The sequence below is a fragment of the Rhinatrema bivittatum genome, chromosome 9 (assembly GCF_901001135.1).
Source record: "Rhinatrema bivittatum chromosome 9, aRhiBiv1.1, whole genome shotgun sequence".
In the NCBI taxonomy this organism is placed as follows: Eukaryota; Metazoa; Chordata; class Amphibia; order Gymnophiona; family Rhinatrematidae; genus Rhinatrema; species Rhinatrema bivittatum.
The window spans coordinates 163683813-163702902 of record NC_042623.1 but is presented as its reverse complement, the minus strand read 5'-3'; the positions used below and the strand labels follow the sequence as shown (position 1 = coordinate 163702902).

Below are 19090 nucleotides of genomic sequence, written 5' to 3'. Positions count from 1 at the left end.
GTATAAGAGCTAAACAGTGTTCCAGTGTTTGAACAGCCACCTGGTTTCTTTATTTTAGCACCTCGATGAGTAATCATGGAGGCAGGCAATACCTGCTAGAACATTAGGTCACTCTTACCTGTGGTGTTCTCAGCTTTGCTCTTCTCTTTGCTGCTCCTCCCCTCCCTTTTCTGTCTGTTCCGAACACGCACAGAGCGGTAGTATCTGGAGTTTCTTCGGATAGGGATGTACTGCCTCCGGGCCTCCCTTCCCTCTTTCACGTGGTCGCTGGCCTCCAGCTCCTCCTCCTCCTCATCGTCGGAGATAACATCCAGCTGTGGCGCCCTCTTCCAAACGCTGCTCTTCCTCACGCCCTTATCCACTCTGCTGTGACTTTGTTCTGCTTTCTCCAGTGCTTCTGCTGTCATGGTAACGGATCTCACTGTCTAGCAACAGAGTAGAGCAGGACTCCCGATCACTTCCAAAAACTCCATAATCAGGCCCTGATTCAGAAATGTGTGTGTGTGTGTGCGTATATATATATATATATATATATATATATATATACGCACACACATACACACACACACACACACACACACACATATATGACCTATGCTTACTGCAGAGTGACTCAGCAGGTCCATGCCAGCATAATATAATTAGTGTTGCCAACCTACAATGTGTCACCGTGCAATTTTAGTTCAGTACTGGTGTTACGTAGTTCCTGTTTCAGAGTGTTCTGAATGACACCAGGGGCCAGACTATATTGCAATGGGAGTTAGAAAACCAAGAATGGATTAGCATCTCGTGATGACACGGTGAGACTGGCAACACTATATGATTTAACCGGTTACATAAAATGATGTAGGCGGTGACCTTGCTGTATAACTGTGCTTGATTTCAGGACCCTCCAGCAGCTGAAACTCCATGATAAACATTTTTCTAACCCTAACTGCACCTTCTTACCACTCTTTTTTTCTCTCCCTCTCTTAGGAAGAGGCATCCGGTACCTGCCAGGACATTCCCCACCTGATTTCTCATGTGCCTAATATACTGCAAAACCACTGTGAAGTACTACCACCACCATTTCTAAAGCAGAATCAAGCTGAAGGGAAAGCTCTCCACAGCAGTACCCTACATTTATTCTAGTCCAAAATGTCTTCATTTTTATGTTATCACAACAATGCAAGGGTAAACCAGATCAAAAGAGCAGGAATAAACATTATCAGTCAACCACGTTCCCTGTCAGAATCTATATGAAAAGCAAGGGATTGCATCCATATCCACCTCACTATGTACTGATCCATAGGTTTCCTAATTTATTTACAGTTATTATGCGGGATACCAGCACTGTGTGCTCTCTCCCAGAAGGGCCTCTGCTTGTGCCAGGTAACACACCGGCAGTGTGAGCTCCCCTATAGCACACCAGAACTGCTCTGCTGCAGTCAGGCTGCCATTTACCTAGCCAAAAACAATCATCATTTTCCTGCTCTCTCGTCTATAAAGTTCCCTTTCCCCTAATGCATTTAAACGGGAAATTAAGATATCTCCTTACTCATTCCCCAAATCTCCCTCAACAGTTTCAAATGCTGCCATTTCTGCAGTGCACTGTCTGTGCTAAGACTTCATCAGCACTCGTTTTTCTGCAGCTATGACATCAGGGACCCCCTCAGTATGAGCTGCCTCACAGTCCCTTCAGTGCCAGCATTTAACTTCTATAGTATGACTCACTTCACAGCAGTCCCCTGCCAGTGCCATTTAAGACTTCAATAATATGTAGCAGGCTAACAGTTCTAAACTTCAATCTTATTTAGGAAGCAGATAAATCTCTTACCTACTACAGAAAGACATGATCCCTCCCTCCAGGTAGGTATCACCAGACAGGTCCTGCATTGGTGTATGTACACAGTGTGCCCCAGGAATATCCTCTTCGTTGGATCGCACTGTAGATTTTGTGAGTTAGGAATCTCCTCTACAAGCGTCTCTGACCTTCAGTCCTTGTACCTCACACCAGGAACCACTCACCACCTGATACAGGTCGCCTGGGACACTGTTTATTTTATTTACAGAAGTCACAACAGCAAGCTCAAATTAAAGGGACAGAACTAGCTTTACTATCTGACACAAGCAACTGAAAAAAAACCCCAAACAGATCTCTACTGAGACTACTCTAAGTGCAGCCACTCCCTACTCACTCTACCTGCCCTTCATTAATGAAGAAACCATAGATTCCTCTTATCTGGTAAACAATCACTCCGTGATCATTCACATAGGAATGCAAATAAAGGCACACACACACACACACACACATAAAACACATAGGAAATATACACACATACTTTGCTCCACATATTCAGATTAGCAGCACAGAACATACATAAATATATATGCACGGCATTTCACATACATTAACTCACAAAGTGGTTCAGGTCCAGATTCATACATAGGGTTTCCAACTCACCTGGATCAATCCTGATTTTGCCCCACTGAATGCATGGAGTTGTAGTTCTGATTAAGGAAAATCAATGGAACAATTAGAGCTACAACTCCATGAATATGAGGGTATATCGTAGTGCAGAGATACCACCAACTTAGAAAAGAAGTGTGCCAGCATTACCAAGATCCTTGAGTCCATCAAGGCAATCTTCTAATCTACCGGCCGCATTCCTGCTCTCAGCTTCACCTCTACAGCGTGACTCTTCCACCTTCAACTTCATGAATTCACTTCCATGGTCGGCACAGCATCGGTTGCATTCATTGGCTGCCTGACAAAGTCATTGTTGAAGGCCTGACATTGCGTGTTAACGCATCACCAAAAGCAACATGCAGAGACTTTGTGGATGATATCGGGCATTGCTGAGGCAGGCAGGTCAGAAGCGCTGGCACTGGCAACCTTTTTTGCTGCAGTGCTGGAGCCAATCAGTCAGCAAATACCGCACCGAGGATTTGATCTGCGCCTCCACCTCGTGCTTAGCAGCCCTGAGCTTGCCACTGCCATCCACCATAAATGCTGAAGCAGCAGCCACACTGGCAAACTTGCTGCAACCTCCAGGTCCACTGACTCGGCCTGAAGGTAGGTCCATGGTGGCAAATGCTGTTTGAAAGCAGCCATAAAGAAATGCATGTGTAAGTGCAGTTTTCTGGGGAGGGGGGTAGTCTCTCTGAGCACCAATCTCTATCTCTCTCTAATTCTCTCAATCACTCAGTCTCTCCCTCCCCTCCTCTAGCATCTCAATCCTCAGGTTGGAGCAGGGCTAAGGAGAATTTCTTGTTGGCCTGATTCAGCCTGAGGACTAACTTTCCTAGGGAGGGAGGGAGAGAGAGACAGAAGCAGAGTGGTGGGAGAGGGGAGGGAAGAACAGACAAGGGAGAGGGTTAGGTGAGAGAGGGGAATGTTGAGCACCATGGGAAGGGGGAAAGAGAAGGGTCTGGTTGGAGGATGCTGGTGGGCGGGGGATTTGTAATCCAGTTTTTGATGGTTGTGTGCAGTATTGAAATAAAACTGTATTACCATTTTTTTTTCAGTCTTTGTGCATGTTGTTGTGTATATTTCAGGATTTTTTTTTTTTAAAGTAAAAATATAGTTTTGAGGTCGATATTCAAAGTCATTTAACCAGATCCCAAACAGGTTATCTGGCTCATTGCTGAGTTTTCAATATTCCCAGTACTTACCTGGCTAACATTTAACTGGATAAGTCATTATCCTGCTGAAAATTAACCAAATAAGTAATGGACATTTTGGGCGCGTTCCAGGGCAGGGAGGAGTTAGCTGGGAAACGTATCCAGCTAACTCTGATGTTAGGAGTGCAAGTGATGCCCCCTCCTCTCCTTCCCTCTCTCCGCCCTACAACCCCACCTGAACCCTAACCCTCACACCCACACCCAGTACCTTCAGAAAGCCCTCTCTTCTGCCGGGATGGGGGTACGCTCCTGACGCGACCCTGGTGGCTTTCAGCATTGCTGTGACAAGTTTTCTGCTGCACCGCTAACTTCAGCAGTCACCCTATGCCCCTGCATAAAAGCAATGGGGGGGGGAAACAGGATTGGATCGGATTCTATGGTCGATCTAGGGTAAGCTGGCAACTATTCACACACCGAACAGCACTGAACACACGAAACTCGTCACATGGAATATGCGCGTATGCCAGCACAGCCAGAGGTGTACCTAAAGGCACACTACATTCTAAGTATACACATGCACCACACTGCTGATGCATTAAGATCAAGTTGCTAGGTTTGAGAAAATGAAATCCCTTGTGTCTGAAATCTTAAATAAAAAGTAAACTAAAAGAAGGAGAAGCAAATGAAATCCACTTTGTTCCCTCCCCACATTTAACCTCTCCCTTTCCTGTGTCTCTCCTGCTACTTCTCCCAAGGCACCTCCCTAGTGCTTTGGCTGAAGTTTGGCCTTCAGTGGGACTTTGTTGCCACACAGAGCTTTCTAAAGATGCTCAAAATATTCCATTTCAATTATAGAATAATGCATGAGGCCTTATGCATCTTAAAGGGAAGGCTGAATAATTATAATATTGAGTCCCAGAGCAGCCAGTCTGCCTTCTCCTGAGGTAAGCAGAATTTTCTTGTACCTAATTCATTTATGTATTGTATCATGCCTAGGGGTCCAACCATGCTCTTTCAGCTTACTTAAAACATTTTGCAGGGAAAGTGGGGAAAAATTATGTCTTCTGTCAGAAAAGACTCTTTGAGATGGAAGAAAATACATTTCTGGGAGAAAAAGCATGGCAAAACTCCAGCAGATGCAAATGAAACTGTGATTGTATTATACAAGTATAGTAGACTCTTAAGTTTGCATATAAATGTGTTACTTTGTTCTCTTCACATCTGTAGTAATTTTTTAAATTAGGTTTCAGACCCTGTTAAGGAAATAACAGTAATCTGAGACCGAAAAGGAAATAGTCATTTTTAATATTGCTATAAAACTGTTTAATATTTGTAAGACTCTTAGCACCACTAAGTGGTGAAATCGTGCATAGCTTTAGCTACCTTAAATCAGCAGCACAAAAAATCGTCAACCAAGAGACTGATGTGTCATTAGCATACCCACAGGTGCTGTAGCATAGCTGTCATAGCAATAAGGACCATCACATACAGCAACTCTAACCCTAGCCATGACATGGAATTAGAAGAGGGAGGGTAAACTCGACAGTAATGTATAATAAGGTGGCAGGTGCATAATGATATCAAGTTTAGTTGGGATCGAGGGCAACCAACCAAAAACAAAGCTGTATCTTTTTTTTAGATAGGATTTATGTTTTGCAGTGCACTATTGTGTGTTTAATGTATTTTTAGTGTTCTTTTGTTGTTTTTTTTTTTATAATTATTGTGCAAATCAACAAAACAACTGCTATGCTACATGCAATAAACCATAAAGAGGTGGAATTATTTTTTTTCATCTCAGCTGGTATTCCATGAAAGACCCCATAAAATGCAACAGATCTGCTATCATAAACCTAGTGCCGGAACATTCACGAGCTTCGGCTTTACCTTGAAAGGTGAAGCTGAAGCTCGTGAGTGGTCTGGGTCCCCATTTGTGATACCGTATCTATTGTACTTTATGGGGGTCTTTCATGGAATACCAGCTGAGATTTAAAAAAAAAAAAAAAAAAAGAAGTTTTTTCTACCTTTTAATTATGTTTTATTATATTTATTGAGCACCACTTTGAGCACTGTGGGGAGCAGGAGAGGATGGAGGATTGGGGGTTTCCCAAATGTGCATTTTAATGCATTTTGGGGGACATGGGGTAGGATTTCAAGTGGGCAGGACTTTATGGCACTTACTTTTTAAAAAAAAAACCTTTATGGCTCATGAGATGCTCAGGGGTCAGAGTGGGGAGGTCCACTGATACCACCAGGAACATTTTGGAAATACTTGGGGTTCTTGGGGGGGGGGGGGGGAGGGGGCTTCACCCTGGCCATGAGGCCTCTTTAACTGCTCTTGCTGCAGTGTGTGAAGCACCACTCCCCCAGCCTGGCTGGAAATGTAACTCTACCTTGTTGAGGCAGTTATTTTATTTTGCAAAAGCAGACCTGTAAAGCCTTTTTTGTATGCCCGTTTCCACAAAATCACGCAATAATGAGCTGCTTTGCATGATTTTGCATCAAAGCAGCTCCTTATTTTGGGATTTAAATACACTTTTGAAAGTTTACTATTATAAAGTTTACTTTGGGAAAATGTTTTCATAAAAAGGGCTTTGTGTAAAAAAAAATAAAAATAGCACAAAATACATTATAGTGTTTTTTGATGTTTCTCGGCATTCTGTGCTATTTTTCATGTGAAACCAAATTTTGCAAAAAAAATGTTGCAGCTTAGTATATAAGTCTGCCTCTTAGCTTTTAATGTAAAGTATATTTATTGTGTTACCGCTGATCAATTCCCTAGTAAAAATAGGGGGAACTGGGTTGAAAGAAATGGAAAGGTTTTTTTAATTTTTGCAATTTGAATACTGAATTGTTTTGATTTATGAATTGTATTTTATAAATTTATAATATTTTATGAAATTATTTTATTGTATTCTTATGCATTGTATTGTAAGCTACTTTGAACAATTATTTGATAAGGCGGAATATCAAGTTATATAAATCTTACCAATTATTCAAAATGGCCATACCTGGTTCAGACACAGTCTTCCATTTATCTCTTTATTCACATCAGATTGTATGCCATTGGAGGTCCAATTTCATGAAAATCTTGGCTGAACAGTTCTTTTATAAGTGAGAGTGAATACCTATTCTGCATCTTATACAAATCTTGTTAGTCCATATTAGGGATATGCAGGGGCAAAATTTTCATTTTGGTTCACTGGTTTGCTTCACAGGTTATCTCCATTTGTTCGGTTTGTTCCAAACAAAAAAATAAAATTTTATTTATTTATTCCATTTGTTTTTCATTTTCCTTGGAAGTCAATGAGGGAAGCAATCCCTAGGTCCTGGTGGGCCCAGCGCAGAGGTCTGGGCCTGGACGGGGCCCCTAATGGGCGAACCCCAGGAGATTACAGCACGGGATACGTGTATCCTTGGACGCAGGCCAATAAGAACAGATATAATGATAAAGGGGACTTTTCTTGCTCATCGGATGATTCTTCTGATGAGGAAAAACAGAGTAAAAATAGGGAACATGCTAGACAAGTCCACTTTAAAAATTCAGAAGGGCATCAATTCGATGAACATCTACCTGATAAAGAATCTTTTATAAACAGGGGCAGAGGATCTCGAGGGGAATATCAATCCAGAAATAAAAAACTGTTTGGCTACAGAGAACCGTATAATTTTTGTAAGGGATTCAAATAGTTGTGAACAATATATACAGAATAATCAGGTCAATAATGTGGTCAATTTATCTTCTAAAAGTTTCTCTAAATCTGCAATAGATGTACTTAATAAAGGATTGTCGTTCATTCCTAGCAGCAAGCATGACAGTTTCGCCACCCGCACTGAACTAAAAAGATTTTTCCATAGACTTAAAGGATTTTTTTGGGCCTCAGCAAGTTAGTATAGCTGTGTTTAAAAAAGGATTGGATAAGTTCTTGGAGGAGAAGTCCATTACCCTCTATTAAGTTCACTTAGAGAATAGCCACTGCCATTAGCAATGGTTACATGGAATAGACTTAGTTTTTGGGTACTTGCCAGGTTCTTATGGCCTGGATTGGCCACTGTTGGAAACAGGATGCTGGGCTTGATGGACCCTTGGTCTGACCCAGTATGGCATTTTCTTATGTTCTTAAGATGGGGAAAGCTGCACAGAATTATTTGTTAATAAATCGTGAGAGTAATCCGGTGCTGATTTGAGGCGTCAGAGACAGTGTTGGATACAGCAAGTGTTGGAAAGTGTTTTCAGTGATATTCCTTTTATAGAGAGTAGTACAGTTGTAATATACCTTGTGCCTTTCTGCGTCACTAGGAGGTACCATATAAAAAGAATTATATTTAGTAAAAAATATTAATACAATGCAATATGGTTAAATTAAAGTAAGGATGTGGATTAAAACGAAATAGGATGATTAAATTTGACATATTGTGTTATTCTCTCATTGTGTGGCATTACATATATTGTAACTGGATTTTTTGAGCAATTGACAAAGTTGTAAAAACAGGGATTTGAATTATTTAGATTAGTTATGATTATATTGTCTATTTAAATTTTAGATACATGAAATGAAACTCATGTTATGCAGTGGACCGATTTTATAGGAACACATGTACTAGATCTTATGAGCCAAGCTACAAATGAGAAACCTTTAATCTATGATGTCCCTTAAGAACATAAGAACATAAGACATTGCCATGCTGGGTCAGACCAAGGGTCCATCAAGCCCAGCATCCTGTTTCCAACAGAGGCCAAAACCAGGCCACAAGAACGTGGCAATTACCCAAACACTAAGTAGAACCCATGCTACTGATGCAATTAATAGCAGTGGCTATTCCCTAAGTATAATTGATTAATAGCCATTAATGAACTTCTCCTCCAAGAACTTATCCAAACCTTTTTTGAACCCAGCTACACTAACTGCACTAACCACCTCCTCTGGCAACAAATTCCAGAGCTTTATTGTGCGTTGAGTGAAAAAGAATTTTCTCCGATTAGTCTTAAATGTGTTACTTGCTAACTTCATGGAATGCCCCCTAGTCCTTCTATTATTCGAAAGTGTAAATAACCGAGTCACATCTACTCGTTCAAGACCTCTCATGATCTTAAAGACCTCTATCATATCCCTCCTCAGCCGTCTCTTCTCCAAGCTGAACAGCCCTAACCTCTTCAGCCTTTCCTCATAGGGGAGCTGTTCAATCCCCTTTATCATTTTGGTTGCCCTTCTCTGTACCTAGGTATAGGGTGAAACGAGGCTCTCGTTGGATGAATATTTTTGGAACAAACACAGCCTTCAGCGATATAAATGGTTGATTAATTGGATGTAAAGCTCTAATATAAAAATAGAACTAGATGTGTTATAACAAATGTGTATCTTGAATATAACATGAAAATATCAGTGCATGTGGTTTAAATATGTAAAAAATTGGTGTATTGGTAATACTACAAAGCATACTTTCAAACTGTATATTTTTATGTGAGGAGTGATTGAGGAATGAGGTATGAATGTAAAATGAGTATGCGTGGAGTGTAGCTAATGAGGGGTAGAGCATGCTATAAGGGGTAAAGCATGTTTGGATTATTTTAAATGGATAGATAGAGTCCCTGCACAAGAATGAATGTTTTTGTATAAATTTGAAAACAATTGGAACTAAAAGGTAGACTGGCATGAATAATTGCCTTAGACCCTCTGATTTTTTATATACTAACTCCAGGAGCATCAGGCCTAGGCCTGCTGCAGGGACCCAGCACTGAGGCCTAGTTCCTGCATCTGCAGGTGAAGTCCTTGCTTAAGGAGCTTAGAAGGAGATATGGCCTTCGAAATGGTAGGAAGTAAGTATAATGAATCCCTTTGGTTATCTTCCTGATCTTCCTTGAATGTCTCAGCGCTGTTGGGTATTGATTATTTAATTTTAATTTATATTTAAATTTTGTAATTATATTTTTGGATTGTATTTATTGTTATGATTTTTTTAATTTATTTATACTGTATTTCCTTTTGTTTTATTATATTTTGATTTTAGCTCCATTTATGTTTTATTGTACCCCCACTTAGTTAACGTGATTTACAGACAGTATTTAAAATTTTTATTGATAATAATAATAATAATAATAATAATGTTCCAATTATGCTGGGGCTCAGAGTATGGAAGAATCCGATGCTGAATGCATTGATGGAGCAAATAGCTGCACTGGCTGAATCAAGGTCCAATGTGCAAACTGCATCAATGGCACCAAGGATTTACAGACCCTTGCTCATGGTGCTTCCATGCTTTACTCGATCCAGGCAGAATAATGGATCCAGGGACCTGCACCACAGAAGGGGAAGCTTTGCTCGAGGAGCTCCTGCTCAACTCAGCACAAAGGGAACCTGAAGAGGCCCCACTTTGAAAGGAGGAATAACACCAACTTTTCACTGACCTGTGAAGTTCTTCTATCTTCCAGGCCGTGTTCCTCTGGGTCCTCAATGACATCCATCTGTAATCATAACAATTACCTGCATTGTGGTTTGGTACCAGACACCAATAGCTAATGTCATGGCTGTCAGTTATAGATATTTTCCAGCTGCACACACAGTCTTTGAAAGCGTTGTGTGTGGCCTTCTTAGAAGCTGGACATGATAACTTATTTAACATTTTTTTTGTTTTTTTGGTAGCACTGAAAAGTGCTGTTGATGGGCTACTTAAGCAGTGAATGAAAAAAGACTGAGGGGCTCCTATAGAAACATAGAAATCATGGTAGAAGCAGTCCTGTGCTTTTTCTCTTATGTCTGCACATCAGTATCCCAGACCATGAAAGGCAGCATCCATACAGGAACTCTCACACATGCTCAGTAGAGCAAAAGCTCTATGGGCTAGGAAAGAAAGGTCTGTTTGGTACCTTCAGATGACATCATCCACATGTCATTGCTATTTCAGCCCTGCTTATCATCAGAGAGCCCACCTTTCCAAATAAAATGTGCCCAAAATGGGGAATAACAAGAAAACCAGAATAACACATAGTTAATAAAAAACAAAACACACTAAAAAAAAAAAGACAAATGTATAAAATAAATAGTATAAAAAGAAACAAAAAACAATAAAAAGATAAATGTTCATAGGTGAGGGGTATATTTCTCTTCTATTTAAAGTAATGTTTCCCAACCAGTGTGCCATGGTACACTGATGTCTTCAAATCTGATCAGGTGTACCATGGAAAAGTCATCATTATCTGATGCTCAGATCCAGAGCAGCAGCTTGGCTCTGCTCTCAGCACTTTGTAGCAACAAGAGCTCCTTTCTGAGAACATGTGCAGTCATGCATGCCTCTTCTTCCTAGCTACAGCATGAGCCCCAGAGTATGATAATAATGGGAGGCATGTAAGGTACTAGGTCCTGCTTTATGCAGCACACATACAGGCCAATGTAATAAAACCCACGTCAAAAATGGCATGAAAATTTAGCGCCAGTTTGTAATAACACACACATTAAAAACCCATGGCCCCGCCTGATGCTATAAACTAATGCTAAAAATCCACGGTAATCCCAAAAAATTCATAAAAGTCAGCATTAAAACCGACAGACCTAAAACCATGGTAAAAACAGGTGCTAGTTAGAAAAAGGCAGCAGTGTTTCCTATCGGCTGGTACAACTGACTGAGGCAGACATGTGGTGTGACTGGTGGTGCACGCATGTTCATCTGTTTTCTTGGACACTCCTCCTCGCATGGACATAAAAAGCAGCTTCTTCAGGGCCATTTTATCAGTGCAGGGTGGTGTTAGGAGAGCCCTGGTTCTAGGTGTTGGAGGTTTTCTTGGTGTAGTACTAGATGTTGTTATTGCTGCTGTGTGATTACCGAGTGGTGCCTTTTGCGCTGCTTGCTTTTCCCTTGCTGTTTCCCATCCTATTGTCTTTGTCTGTGTTCCTGAGTGAATATTTAGAGTGCACCTGATTTTTGGCTGTGATTGTCTGTCTATCTACTTTTGAGGAGGTGTGAAGCAAAAGCATGACTGGAGGGTGCATGATGACAGAGAGGATAGGAGGAGTGTGTTGCATGCGTCATTGGCGTGTAGCCAAGGGAGGGGGGGGGGGGGGAGAAAGAGATACTGTCTACAAGGCCCTCATAGTAGTTAGGTGTTTATACGTCTATATGATGCCCACCTAGTAACAAGAGGTGAGGTTCAGGTAGTAGTGTAGGGGTCAGGGGCCACCTTTACATGCAGAGTAAGACGTACGAACAGAACAGTACACTCTTGTGAAGATTTGATGTCCTTCAGAGTGAGGAAACTCACACAATGATGAGAGTTGTACAATGTTCTCTCAACCTAGCTTGATGGACTCTCTACCTGGATAACATCTCATCTCAGGCCCTTGCCCAGCCTAAAAATGCCCAAAACAGAATTTGCAAAAAAATCACAAATTGCACAAATTGCATTATGAGCACATCACACAGCTTAACACTATTGAAAAAGGTGTAGTTATTTTCGGCATTAAAACTATTCGATATCATGCGTTTCGGCTTCACACTTTTTTGCATTGCACCATGCATTATGGTGCTTTTCGCATGCGAAAACACCGTAACGTGCTTTGATAAATGACCCTGTAAGTGAGCAAAAGAGAGAGAGAATCTGCAGGGTGTTATGATATCGAGGTGTTTGGTGGATTCTTAGGGCAACAGTGATGTTATCTCCTATGGGGAGGAGCCCCGTAGGGAGAATGATGCACCGGGCTAGACTCAAAGCACAAACATAGAGATAGTTTCTTTTATTGTACAGCTAGGATGACCACCAGAGGTGGCAGTAGAGAGCAGGTTAGCTGGTAGCCAGGGGCGGATTGGCCTATCGGGGGATCAGGCTTCCCTTGGTGGGCCGGTCTAGCTGGTGACGTGGTCTCGACCGTGTGGTTCTTCCTCAGCCCACCCTCAGCACCTCCCAGCCAGCCCCCGCCAGAGACCAAACCAGTGGGGACCGAAGAAATAAAAATCGAGGCCAGTGGAGGCCAAAGAAAAGAAGATCAGCCAGCCCCCGCGGGAGACCGAGCCGGCGGGGGCCGAATAAATTAAAATCGAGGCCGGCGGCAGTGGAGGCCGAAGAAAAGAAGATAGACGCCTCCCAGCCAGCCTCAAATGGGGGCTGGCTGGGCGGCGCCCATCTTCTTTTCTTTGGCCTCCGCCGGCCTCGATTTTAATTTCTTCGGCCCCCGCTGGCCTCGATTTTAATTTCTTTGGCCCCAGCCGGCCTTCGGGGCCAAAGAAATTAAAATCGAGGCCGGCGGGGGCCGAAGAAGTGAACACAGGTGCTGCTAACCACTGTCAGAGACCAGCTGTTCAGCTGGGGGCCTTAGATTGGAAAGGTGCTTCTGTGTTTATGTGAGAAAGGAACAGTGCTTCTGTATGTGTGTGTGTGTGTGTTATGATTGTGAGAAAGGAATCTGCCAGTTTAAAAAAAAATGAAATGTGATAATACATATACCTCAACTTTTGTGCTGGTAGCGCAACGTTTGAAAAGTTGGATGAAAGATGAAATTATGAATTTTAAGTATCCCTCTTCTGGAAAATAAAATTTAGCAAAGTGGGCAGAGACAAATACTAAAGCAAAGAAAATTAAAATATTTAAAATGTTCATCTCAGCAAAATCACAAATTTAAGATACTGATGCCAGGTGGGGTTGGTTTGTTTTTTTTAAAGCATAATTTAAGCATGAAGACTAGAATAGTTCCAATCTGAAACGGTTTTGATATTTTTTTTAAGCCTTTAGAAAATGTATATTTTTAAATGACTAAGACTGGAATCTTCCCATTTAAAAGGGAAGTTGACTAAGGATGTCTTTTGGTTCCATATCTCCCAAATGAATAATCATATGACTGATAGTTTGAAGAAAGACACTTGCTTTATTGCCTGAAAGCGTAAAACAAGAGAAGCTGTATGGTGTGGGTGGCTGTCCCTTGGGAGGACAGAACCTGAAGGAAGGGTGTCATTTCGCCTTCTGATAGGAATGTGGTTTTCTTATTTAACGGTTGGGATCATCATTTTCACTTTTAGTAAAAGTGAAAAATGCTGCAAGTCTGAAAGCAAGGTGCTTCTGTGAGAGTGTAATGTGTATGTAAGACAGGGAGGGTGCTTCTGTATGTGTGTGGTGTATATGTGAGTCAGGGAGGGTGCTTGTGTGTGTGCAAGAGAGATGGAGCATGTTTTTGGCTGGCTTGTGGCTGTGAGAGAGGGCATGTATATGATTGAGCCTGTTTGTAAGTGAGATAGAACATATGTGTGATTTTGTGTTTGTAAGTGAGCTAGAACATATGTGTGATTGAGAGCTTGTGTGTAAGTGAAATAGAGAGAGCATGTGTGTGTGATTGAAATCCTGTGTGTAAGAGGGAGCGAGAGCATTGTATGATTGAGAGAGACTGGCCAGAGAGATGACGTGTGTATGTGTGAGACTGATCAGGGAGATGACTGGTATGTGTGTGTGTGTGTGTGTGTGTGTGTGTGTGTGTGAGAGAGAGAGAGAGAGAGAGAGAGAGAGAGAGAGAGAGACTGGTTGGGAAGATGATTGGTGTGTGAGAGACAGAAACTGGTCTTGAGGGTATGACTGGTATGTGTGTGAGAGAGAGAGAGAGACTGGTTGTGGTCCCTAAGGAAGAGGACCGTGAGGACAGCTTCAGCAGCTATTGCTGCTTCTGGTGTGGCCTGCAAGGGAAAGGAGTAGGAGAACTGCTGGAGAGGGTAAGTAAAGGTGGCTTTTTAAGTTCATTTTTCTTGATTGACTACCATTTTAATTATTGGGTAGTATGTGATGTGTCTGCTGTTTGAAATATTTTATTGGTGTTTGGTAAAGGTTTCAAAATTTGCTTGAGTCTTTAATTATTGGATATTCTATTCATCAGCTGTTTTGAAATTATTTTATTAGTATGATTTTATAATTATGATTCATGATTTATATATCTTGATTTTGATTGTTTCATGAGGAATGGTGACAGTTTTGTTTTTCCATTGTTGCACTGTATAGAGTCTGGCGTGATACGTTTTACAGTTTAGTTTTTGTCTGCACATTTCTATTTATACTTTATGTGGCTTTATTTTGTATTTGGTGAGAGTTTGTGTTCTGCATGCAAAGACTGAGATGAAGCATTCTTTTAGCATGTGGTTTCTCTGTAGGGATCTGTAGTAGCTTGGCCTGTTCTGTTTTCCTGATAGGAGGTGTATTGATATTTTAGATTCTGGTGTAATATTTGTGGTATTCTTTTTCATAGGTGGGGTTGTTATTCTTTGAGTTTTGGCAAATAGTACTGTGTTGATACGAGAGGACCATGCCGAAATATAGAGGTGTGTACATATATATGTAAATTATATTGTATATGTAATTGGGTATCCATGGGCCAGTATGGAGAAAAATCCCCCGAAGTGATGGGTTGAGAAAGCAACAAGGAAGGCTGTCTAACAACGCCGTGGAGGCAACAGAATGAGAATTAGAAGCCAAGATGTCAAATTTTGATCCTTTATTGGAAACTTGGAATCTTAAAACCGCGGTTTTAAGATTCCAAGTTTCCAATAAAGGATCAAAATTTGACATCTTGGCTTCGAAAAATCCCCCGAGCCACTATTTTCCCACAATCCGCCCCTGCTGGTAGCAGTCTGTAATCCTTGGCGAGGGAGACCCATCCCACAATGGTGGTATAAGGCCCCAATGCAGACGTCCAATAAGGCACTGTAAGACAGACTGGCAGATGTTAAACACACTCCTGTAGCTGAGTAGAGAGAATCCCAATGAATAGTAGAGGAGACCCGTTCCACAATGGTGGTGTAGGGCCTGATGCAGAGAGGTAGCGAGGAACTGATGAGAGACAGACTGGTAGAAGTTGTACTCAATATCTGTAGCTGATAGATGGATTTCCAGCAGGTTGAAGAATGGAGCAGGCACCAGGAAAGACACACAGGCCCTCAAGGAGCGAGTACCTGTTAGAGGATAAGCACCTGTAAATAAGCAAAGGGCCCTCGAGGAGCGGGTACCCAGGTTAGAGAACCCCGAAGGGTGAAGATAGCTTCCAGTGGATAGAAGCGGCAGGTAGCTTCAGACCGGGGCATACTGATCCTTGCTAACTCGGCTAGAGTCAGCAAATGGACAACCTTAAATATGCGGAAGCAGTGACGTTACTTGAGGGGGCCTCCCCCGAGGTTCGCGCCAACACTGCAACAAAGGTAGGGACACGCACGCGCGCGCACCCTAGAAGACCTCGGGTCAAGATGGCCGAACACCATGCCAGAGCCGCTCCGGGGAAGCCGGAGGGTGCGGCAAGGAGATGCTACGGACGCCATTCTCCCAAGGCTGGTGGAGAAAGCTGAGAGAAAGGTGAGGCATGTCGGGCAAAGTCATCTGAGTCTGAGCCTGACGGACGCAACACAGGGAAAGCCACGGCACCACTGAAAGATGACCTGTATTTTGCTTGATTTGAAAACTGACTTTAAAGGGCTGGCTTGAGCTGTGCATGAAACTGAACTGTACATTCACCTGCAAATAAAAGAAGTGAGAGAGAGGGACTGCAGGAAAAGACAGCACCCAACTAAAAATTGGTTGTCATTGTTTGCTTAAAAACTAACCCTAAGGGACAATGTCATGAGTTGTGCATGGTCTGAACTGTATGTGCACCTGCAAGTTAATTACCTCTGCAATTAATTTTGAAGTGAAATAAAGAATCTTAAAATGTCACTCGTTTTGTGGTTTTTTATATCCCGTGGCAAGTGGGTCACAGGTGTCGCATGCTGTGAATCCATGGGCCAGAGCTTCCCACATAAGTGTAGGAAACTCTGAATTAATAATGCAGGGCCTGCCAGGAGCATCATAAGCTGTGTGGTCATGGGCCAGAGATTTCAAAACATGGGACTATTTTTGGAAATCTCGGCACCAAGCATGCAGAGCCTGTCAAGGGGTGGCTTGGGCTCTGCATCTTTGGTCCAGAGATTTCCACACTTGGGACTGTTTTTGGAAATCTCTGGACCAATGATGCAGGGCCTGCCAGAGGCATCACAGCTCGTTGGGCCAGAGATTTACACACAAGCTTGTCCTAAAATTGAGTCACCCCAAAGTAGGAATCTGTCAGTCATTAAAAATGTTATTTAATTAAAATCACAGTAAAATTCATAACATATTAAAAACATTAAAAAAAACCAAAACTGGTGGATGATAGGTGTATTTCTCCTGGCATTCATCTTCTTTGGGGTTCATGCTGATCTGAGAAGAGACAAATGGAATTAAAATCTCTTCCACACAACCCTCTCCACCATGGATAAAAATGTACTTCTGAAATAGTCCACTATGGCCTTGTGGCACGGCTCATTCCCAATTGCTGTTCTCTCTGTCCATGGCAGGGGCAAATGTATCCGGTTCTCACCCCAAGTCTGAATCCATGTCCAGATGAATGCCATCCCAGATGACGATGTCATGGAGCCTACAGTACATCATGACTATACCTTGGTGCTTAATTTGAGATTGAAGCGCACATAAGATAAGTGTATATCGATTCAACTCCAGTTTAAGGAGTGCTTCAAAACGTGTTTCTCTGTGACCAATGATTAAAAAAGGCCCTTGCCGCTGAAAGCTTTTTCAAGCCTGTAGCCCTTCGGGCACCCTATATAAGGTTAGTGCAGTTAATGTAGCTGGGTTCAAAAAAGGTTTGGAGGAGAAGTCCATTAACGGCTATTAATCAAGTTTACTTAGGGAATAGCCACTGCTATTAATTGCATCAGTAGCATGGGATCTTCTTAGTTTTTGGGTACTTGCCAGGTTCTTGTGGCCTGGTTTAGCTTCTGTTGGAAACAGGATGCTGGGCTTGATGGACCCTTCGTCTGAGCCAGCATGGCAATTTCTTATATTCTTATGTTCTTACCACAACTGACTAAAATGGCCACCAGAAAAATTTGCTTTAACTTTAACTCCTGCCATAACTTAGGTGTTAAATTTCCTGTGCTAAAAAACAAGTGCTAAGATTTCTCCCCACTGTCCTGTAGTAGCTAATAGAGATGTGTATCGGATGGCCCGATCGTTTTGGGCTTCGTTATCGGGGAACCGTGGGAAATTTCGTATTTCCCGTGGATCTTTTTTTTTTTTTTCGGCCCACACGAATTTCGGGTTAGTGCGCACTTATCGGGCAGCCAGCCTTCACCGTATTTCCCTTTGGTGAAATTTTGAGCCAGTGCCGTCTGCAAGGATGGAGGAGTCAAGGCTGCTTCTGGGAAAACTTGGAGATAACACTGATGATCTTCAGGGAGTGGAAATGCTTCCTGTTACAGTACGCCATTTCATTCCCAGGTGCGCGCTAACTCTCCGTTAGTGCGTGCTAACATTTCAATGTAAGCGTGCACTAACAGGAGTTAGTGCACGCTAACCCCGAACAATGAAATTTCCCGAAATTTCGGGAAAATTTCCTTCGTTTTTCGGGATGGCCGAAACAGGACGAATGCACATCCCTAGTAGCTAATACCCTCTTTTACATGTGACTTGCATGTACCTACACTAAGTATTCCACGGGTTTTGTAGGGCTTTCAGTATTTCCTTAACTTTGGTTTACCATACGAGTCCTCTCTGGAACAGCTAGCTAGTTTTATTACCATTAAGGCTTGGGTGAACCCTTAGTAAGCATAGCATAGGTTAATGAATGGGAGGAGGGTACCATTGAGGGGTCTGGAATGGCCATCCCTCTGAGAGGTTTTTCAAGCAGCCCTCTCCAGAAAATCAGGAGGCAGTCCCTTATGGTTTGCTAGCAGTTAGGAGGTAGAGAGGAGCTTTTTCATGAGTTGGATTTTCAGGCCCAACCCTTCCTGGGGAGACTGACCAGGATTGGGAGGGTTTCCCTTTTCCAGTACATTCCCTGGCTGGTTGGGATTTTCCGTCTGGGCATATTTTCCGGATTTTTGCATTTAAGTGGTAGGAGCCTTGCCCTGGGCTCAGGGCACGGGGGAACCCTATGACTGGGGCTGTTCAGGTTCGGGAAGCCCTGCCCTTCCAGAGGAGGTGGTGACCTGCTGCAAGGAGGAATTCTGCAAGGGGAACAGAATTTAATTTTTGAGATCCGTGAGGAAGGTTTTGACTGCCCTCTCTTTCCTGAAGCAGGGAAAGCTGCCCGCTTCCAAGAGGGATCCCTCCCACTGGGGATCCAGAAGAGAGACTATGGGAGAACCAAAGAGATATAGAAGATTTTCCAACCATGAGTAAAACTAATTTGAGACCATTTGAGGACACCCATTCGGCATCTTCACCCCTGGAGAGAGAGAAAATTGCCTCTCTGTGCCAAGGACAGTTTTAACCTTTTTACCAGTGCTGGAGGGGTTTTTCTGCCCACATAAGGATTCCCCTGTCCACCTGAGAGCTTTACTTTTCTGTGCCCTGGGGGGGGGGGGGGGGGGGTGGATGCGTCTCTGCCCTGATAAACTTTGCTCCTGCACAGATAGAGGAAAGAGAGACTGTAATGAGAAAGGGATTCTGGGGTGCTGAAGATTAATTTGGTTTGCCAGTCTCATCAGTGTTTGAAAGTGTAAA

The 19090-nt window shown here is 42.6% G+C and overlaps 2 protein-coding genes across 7 annotated transcripts in view; one reads left to right on the top strand and one right to left on the bottom strand.

Annotated features, from left to right (window-relative positions):
- NGEF (neuronal guanine nucleotide exchange factor) overlaps positions 1-1953 on the bottom strand; it is a 245957-nt gene extending 244004 nt beyond the window's left edge. For 3 of the 4 annotated variants that reach the window (XM_029616712.1, XM_029616714.1, XM_029616713.1), the window contains exons 1-2: positions 1817-1953; positions 119-425 (exon numbers count right to left, since the gene is read on the bottom strand). In XM_029616712.1, the coding sequence (XP_029472572.1) occupies positions 119-407 (289 nt within the window). In that variant the 5' untranslated portion in view covers positions 408-425; positions 1817-1953. Of the gene's footprint in view, positions 1-118; positions 426-1816 lie in introns of those variants that run through there. The other variant, XM_029616716.1, reaches the window with a different exon arrangement.
- A 1849-nt stretch (positions 1954-3802) lies between these two features.
- The window catches only part of NEU2 (neuraminidase 2), a 30018-nt gene continuing 14730 nt past the window's right edge, over positions 3803-19090 (top strand). The window contains exons 1-3 of one of the 3 annotated variants that reach the window (XM_029616720.1): positions 3803-4053; positions 4459-4547; positions 9301-9418. The gene's annotated coding sequence lies outside the window, so the exon portion shown is untranslated. The remainder of the gene's footprint in view (positions 4054-4458; positions 4548-9300; positions 9419-19090) is intronic. The other 2 variants (XM_029616722.1, XM_029616721.1) reach the window with 2 other exon arrangements.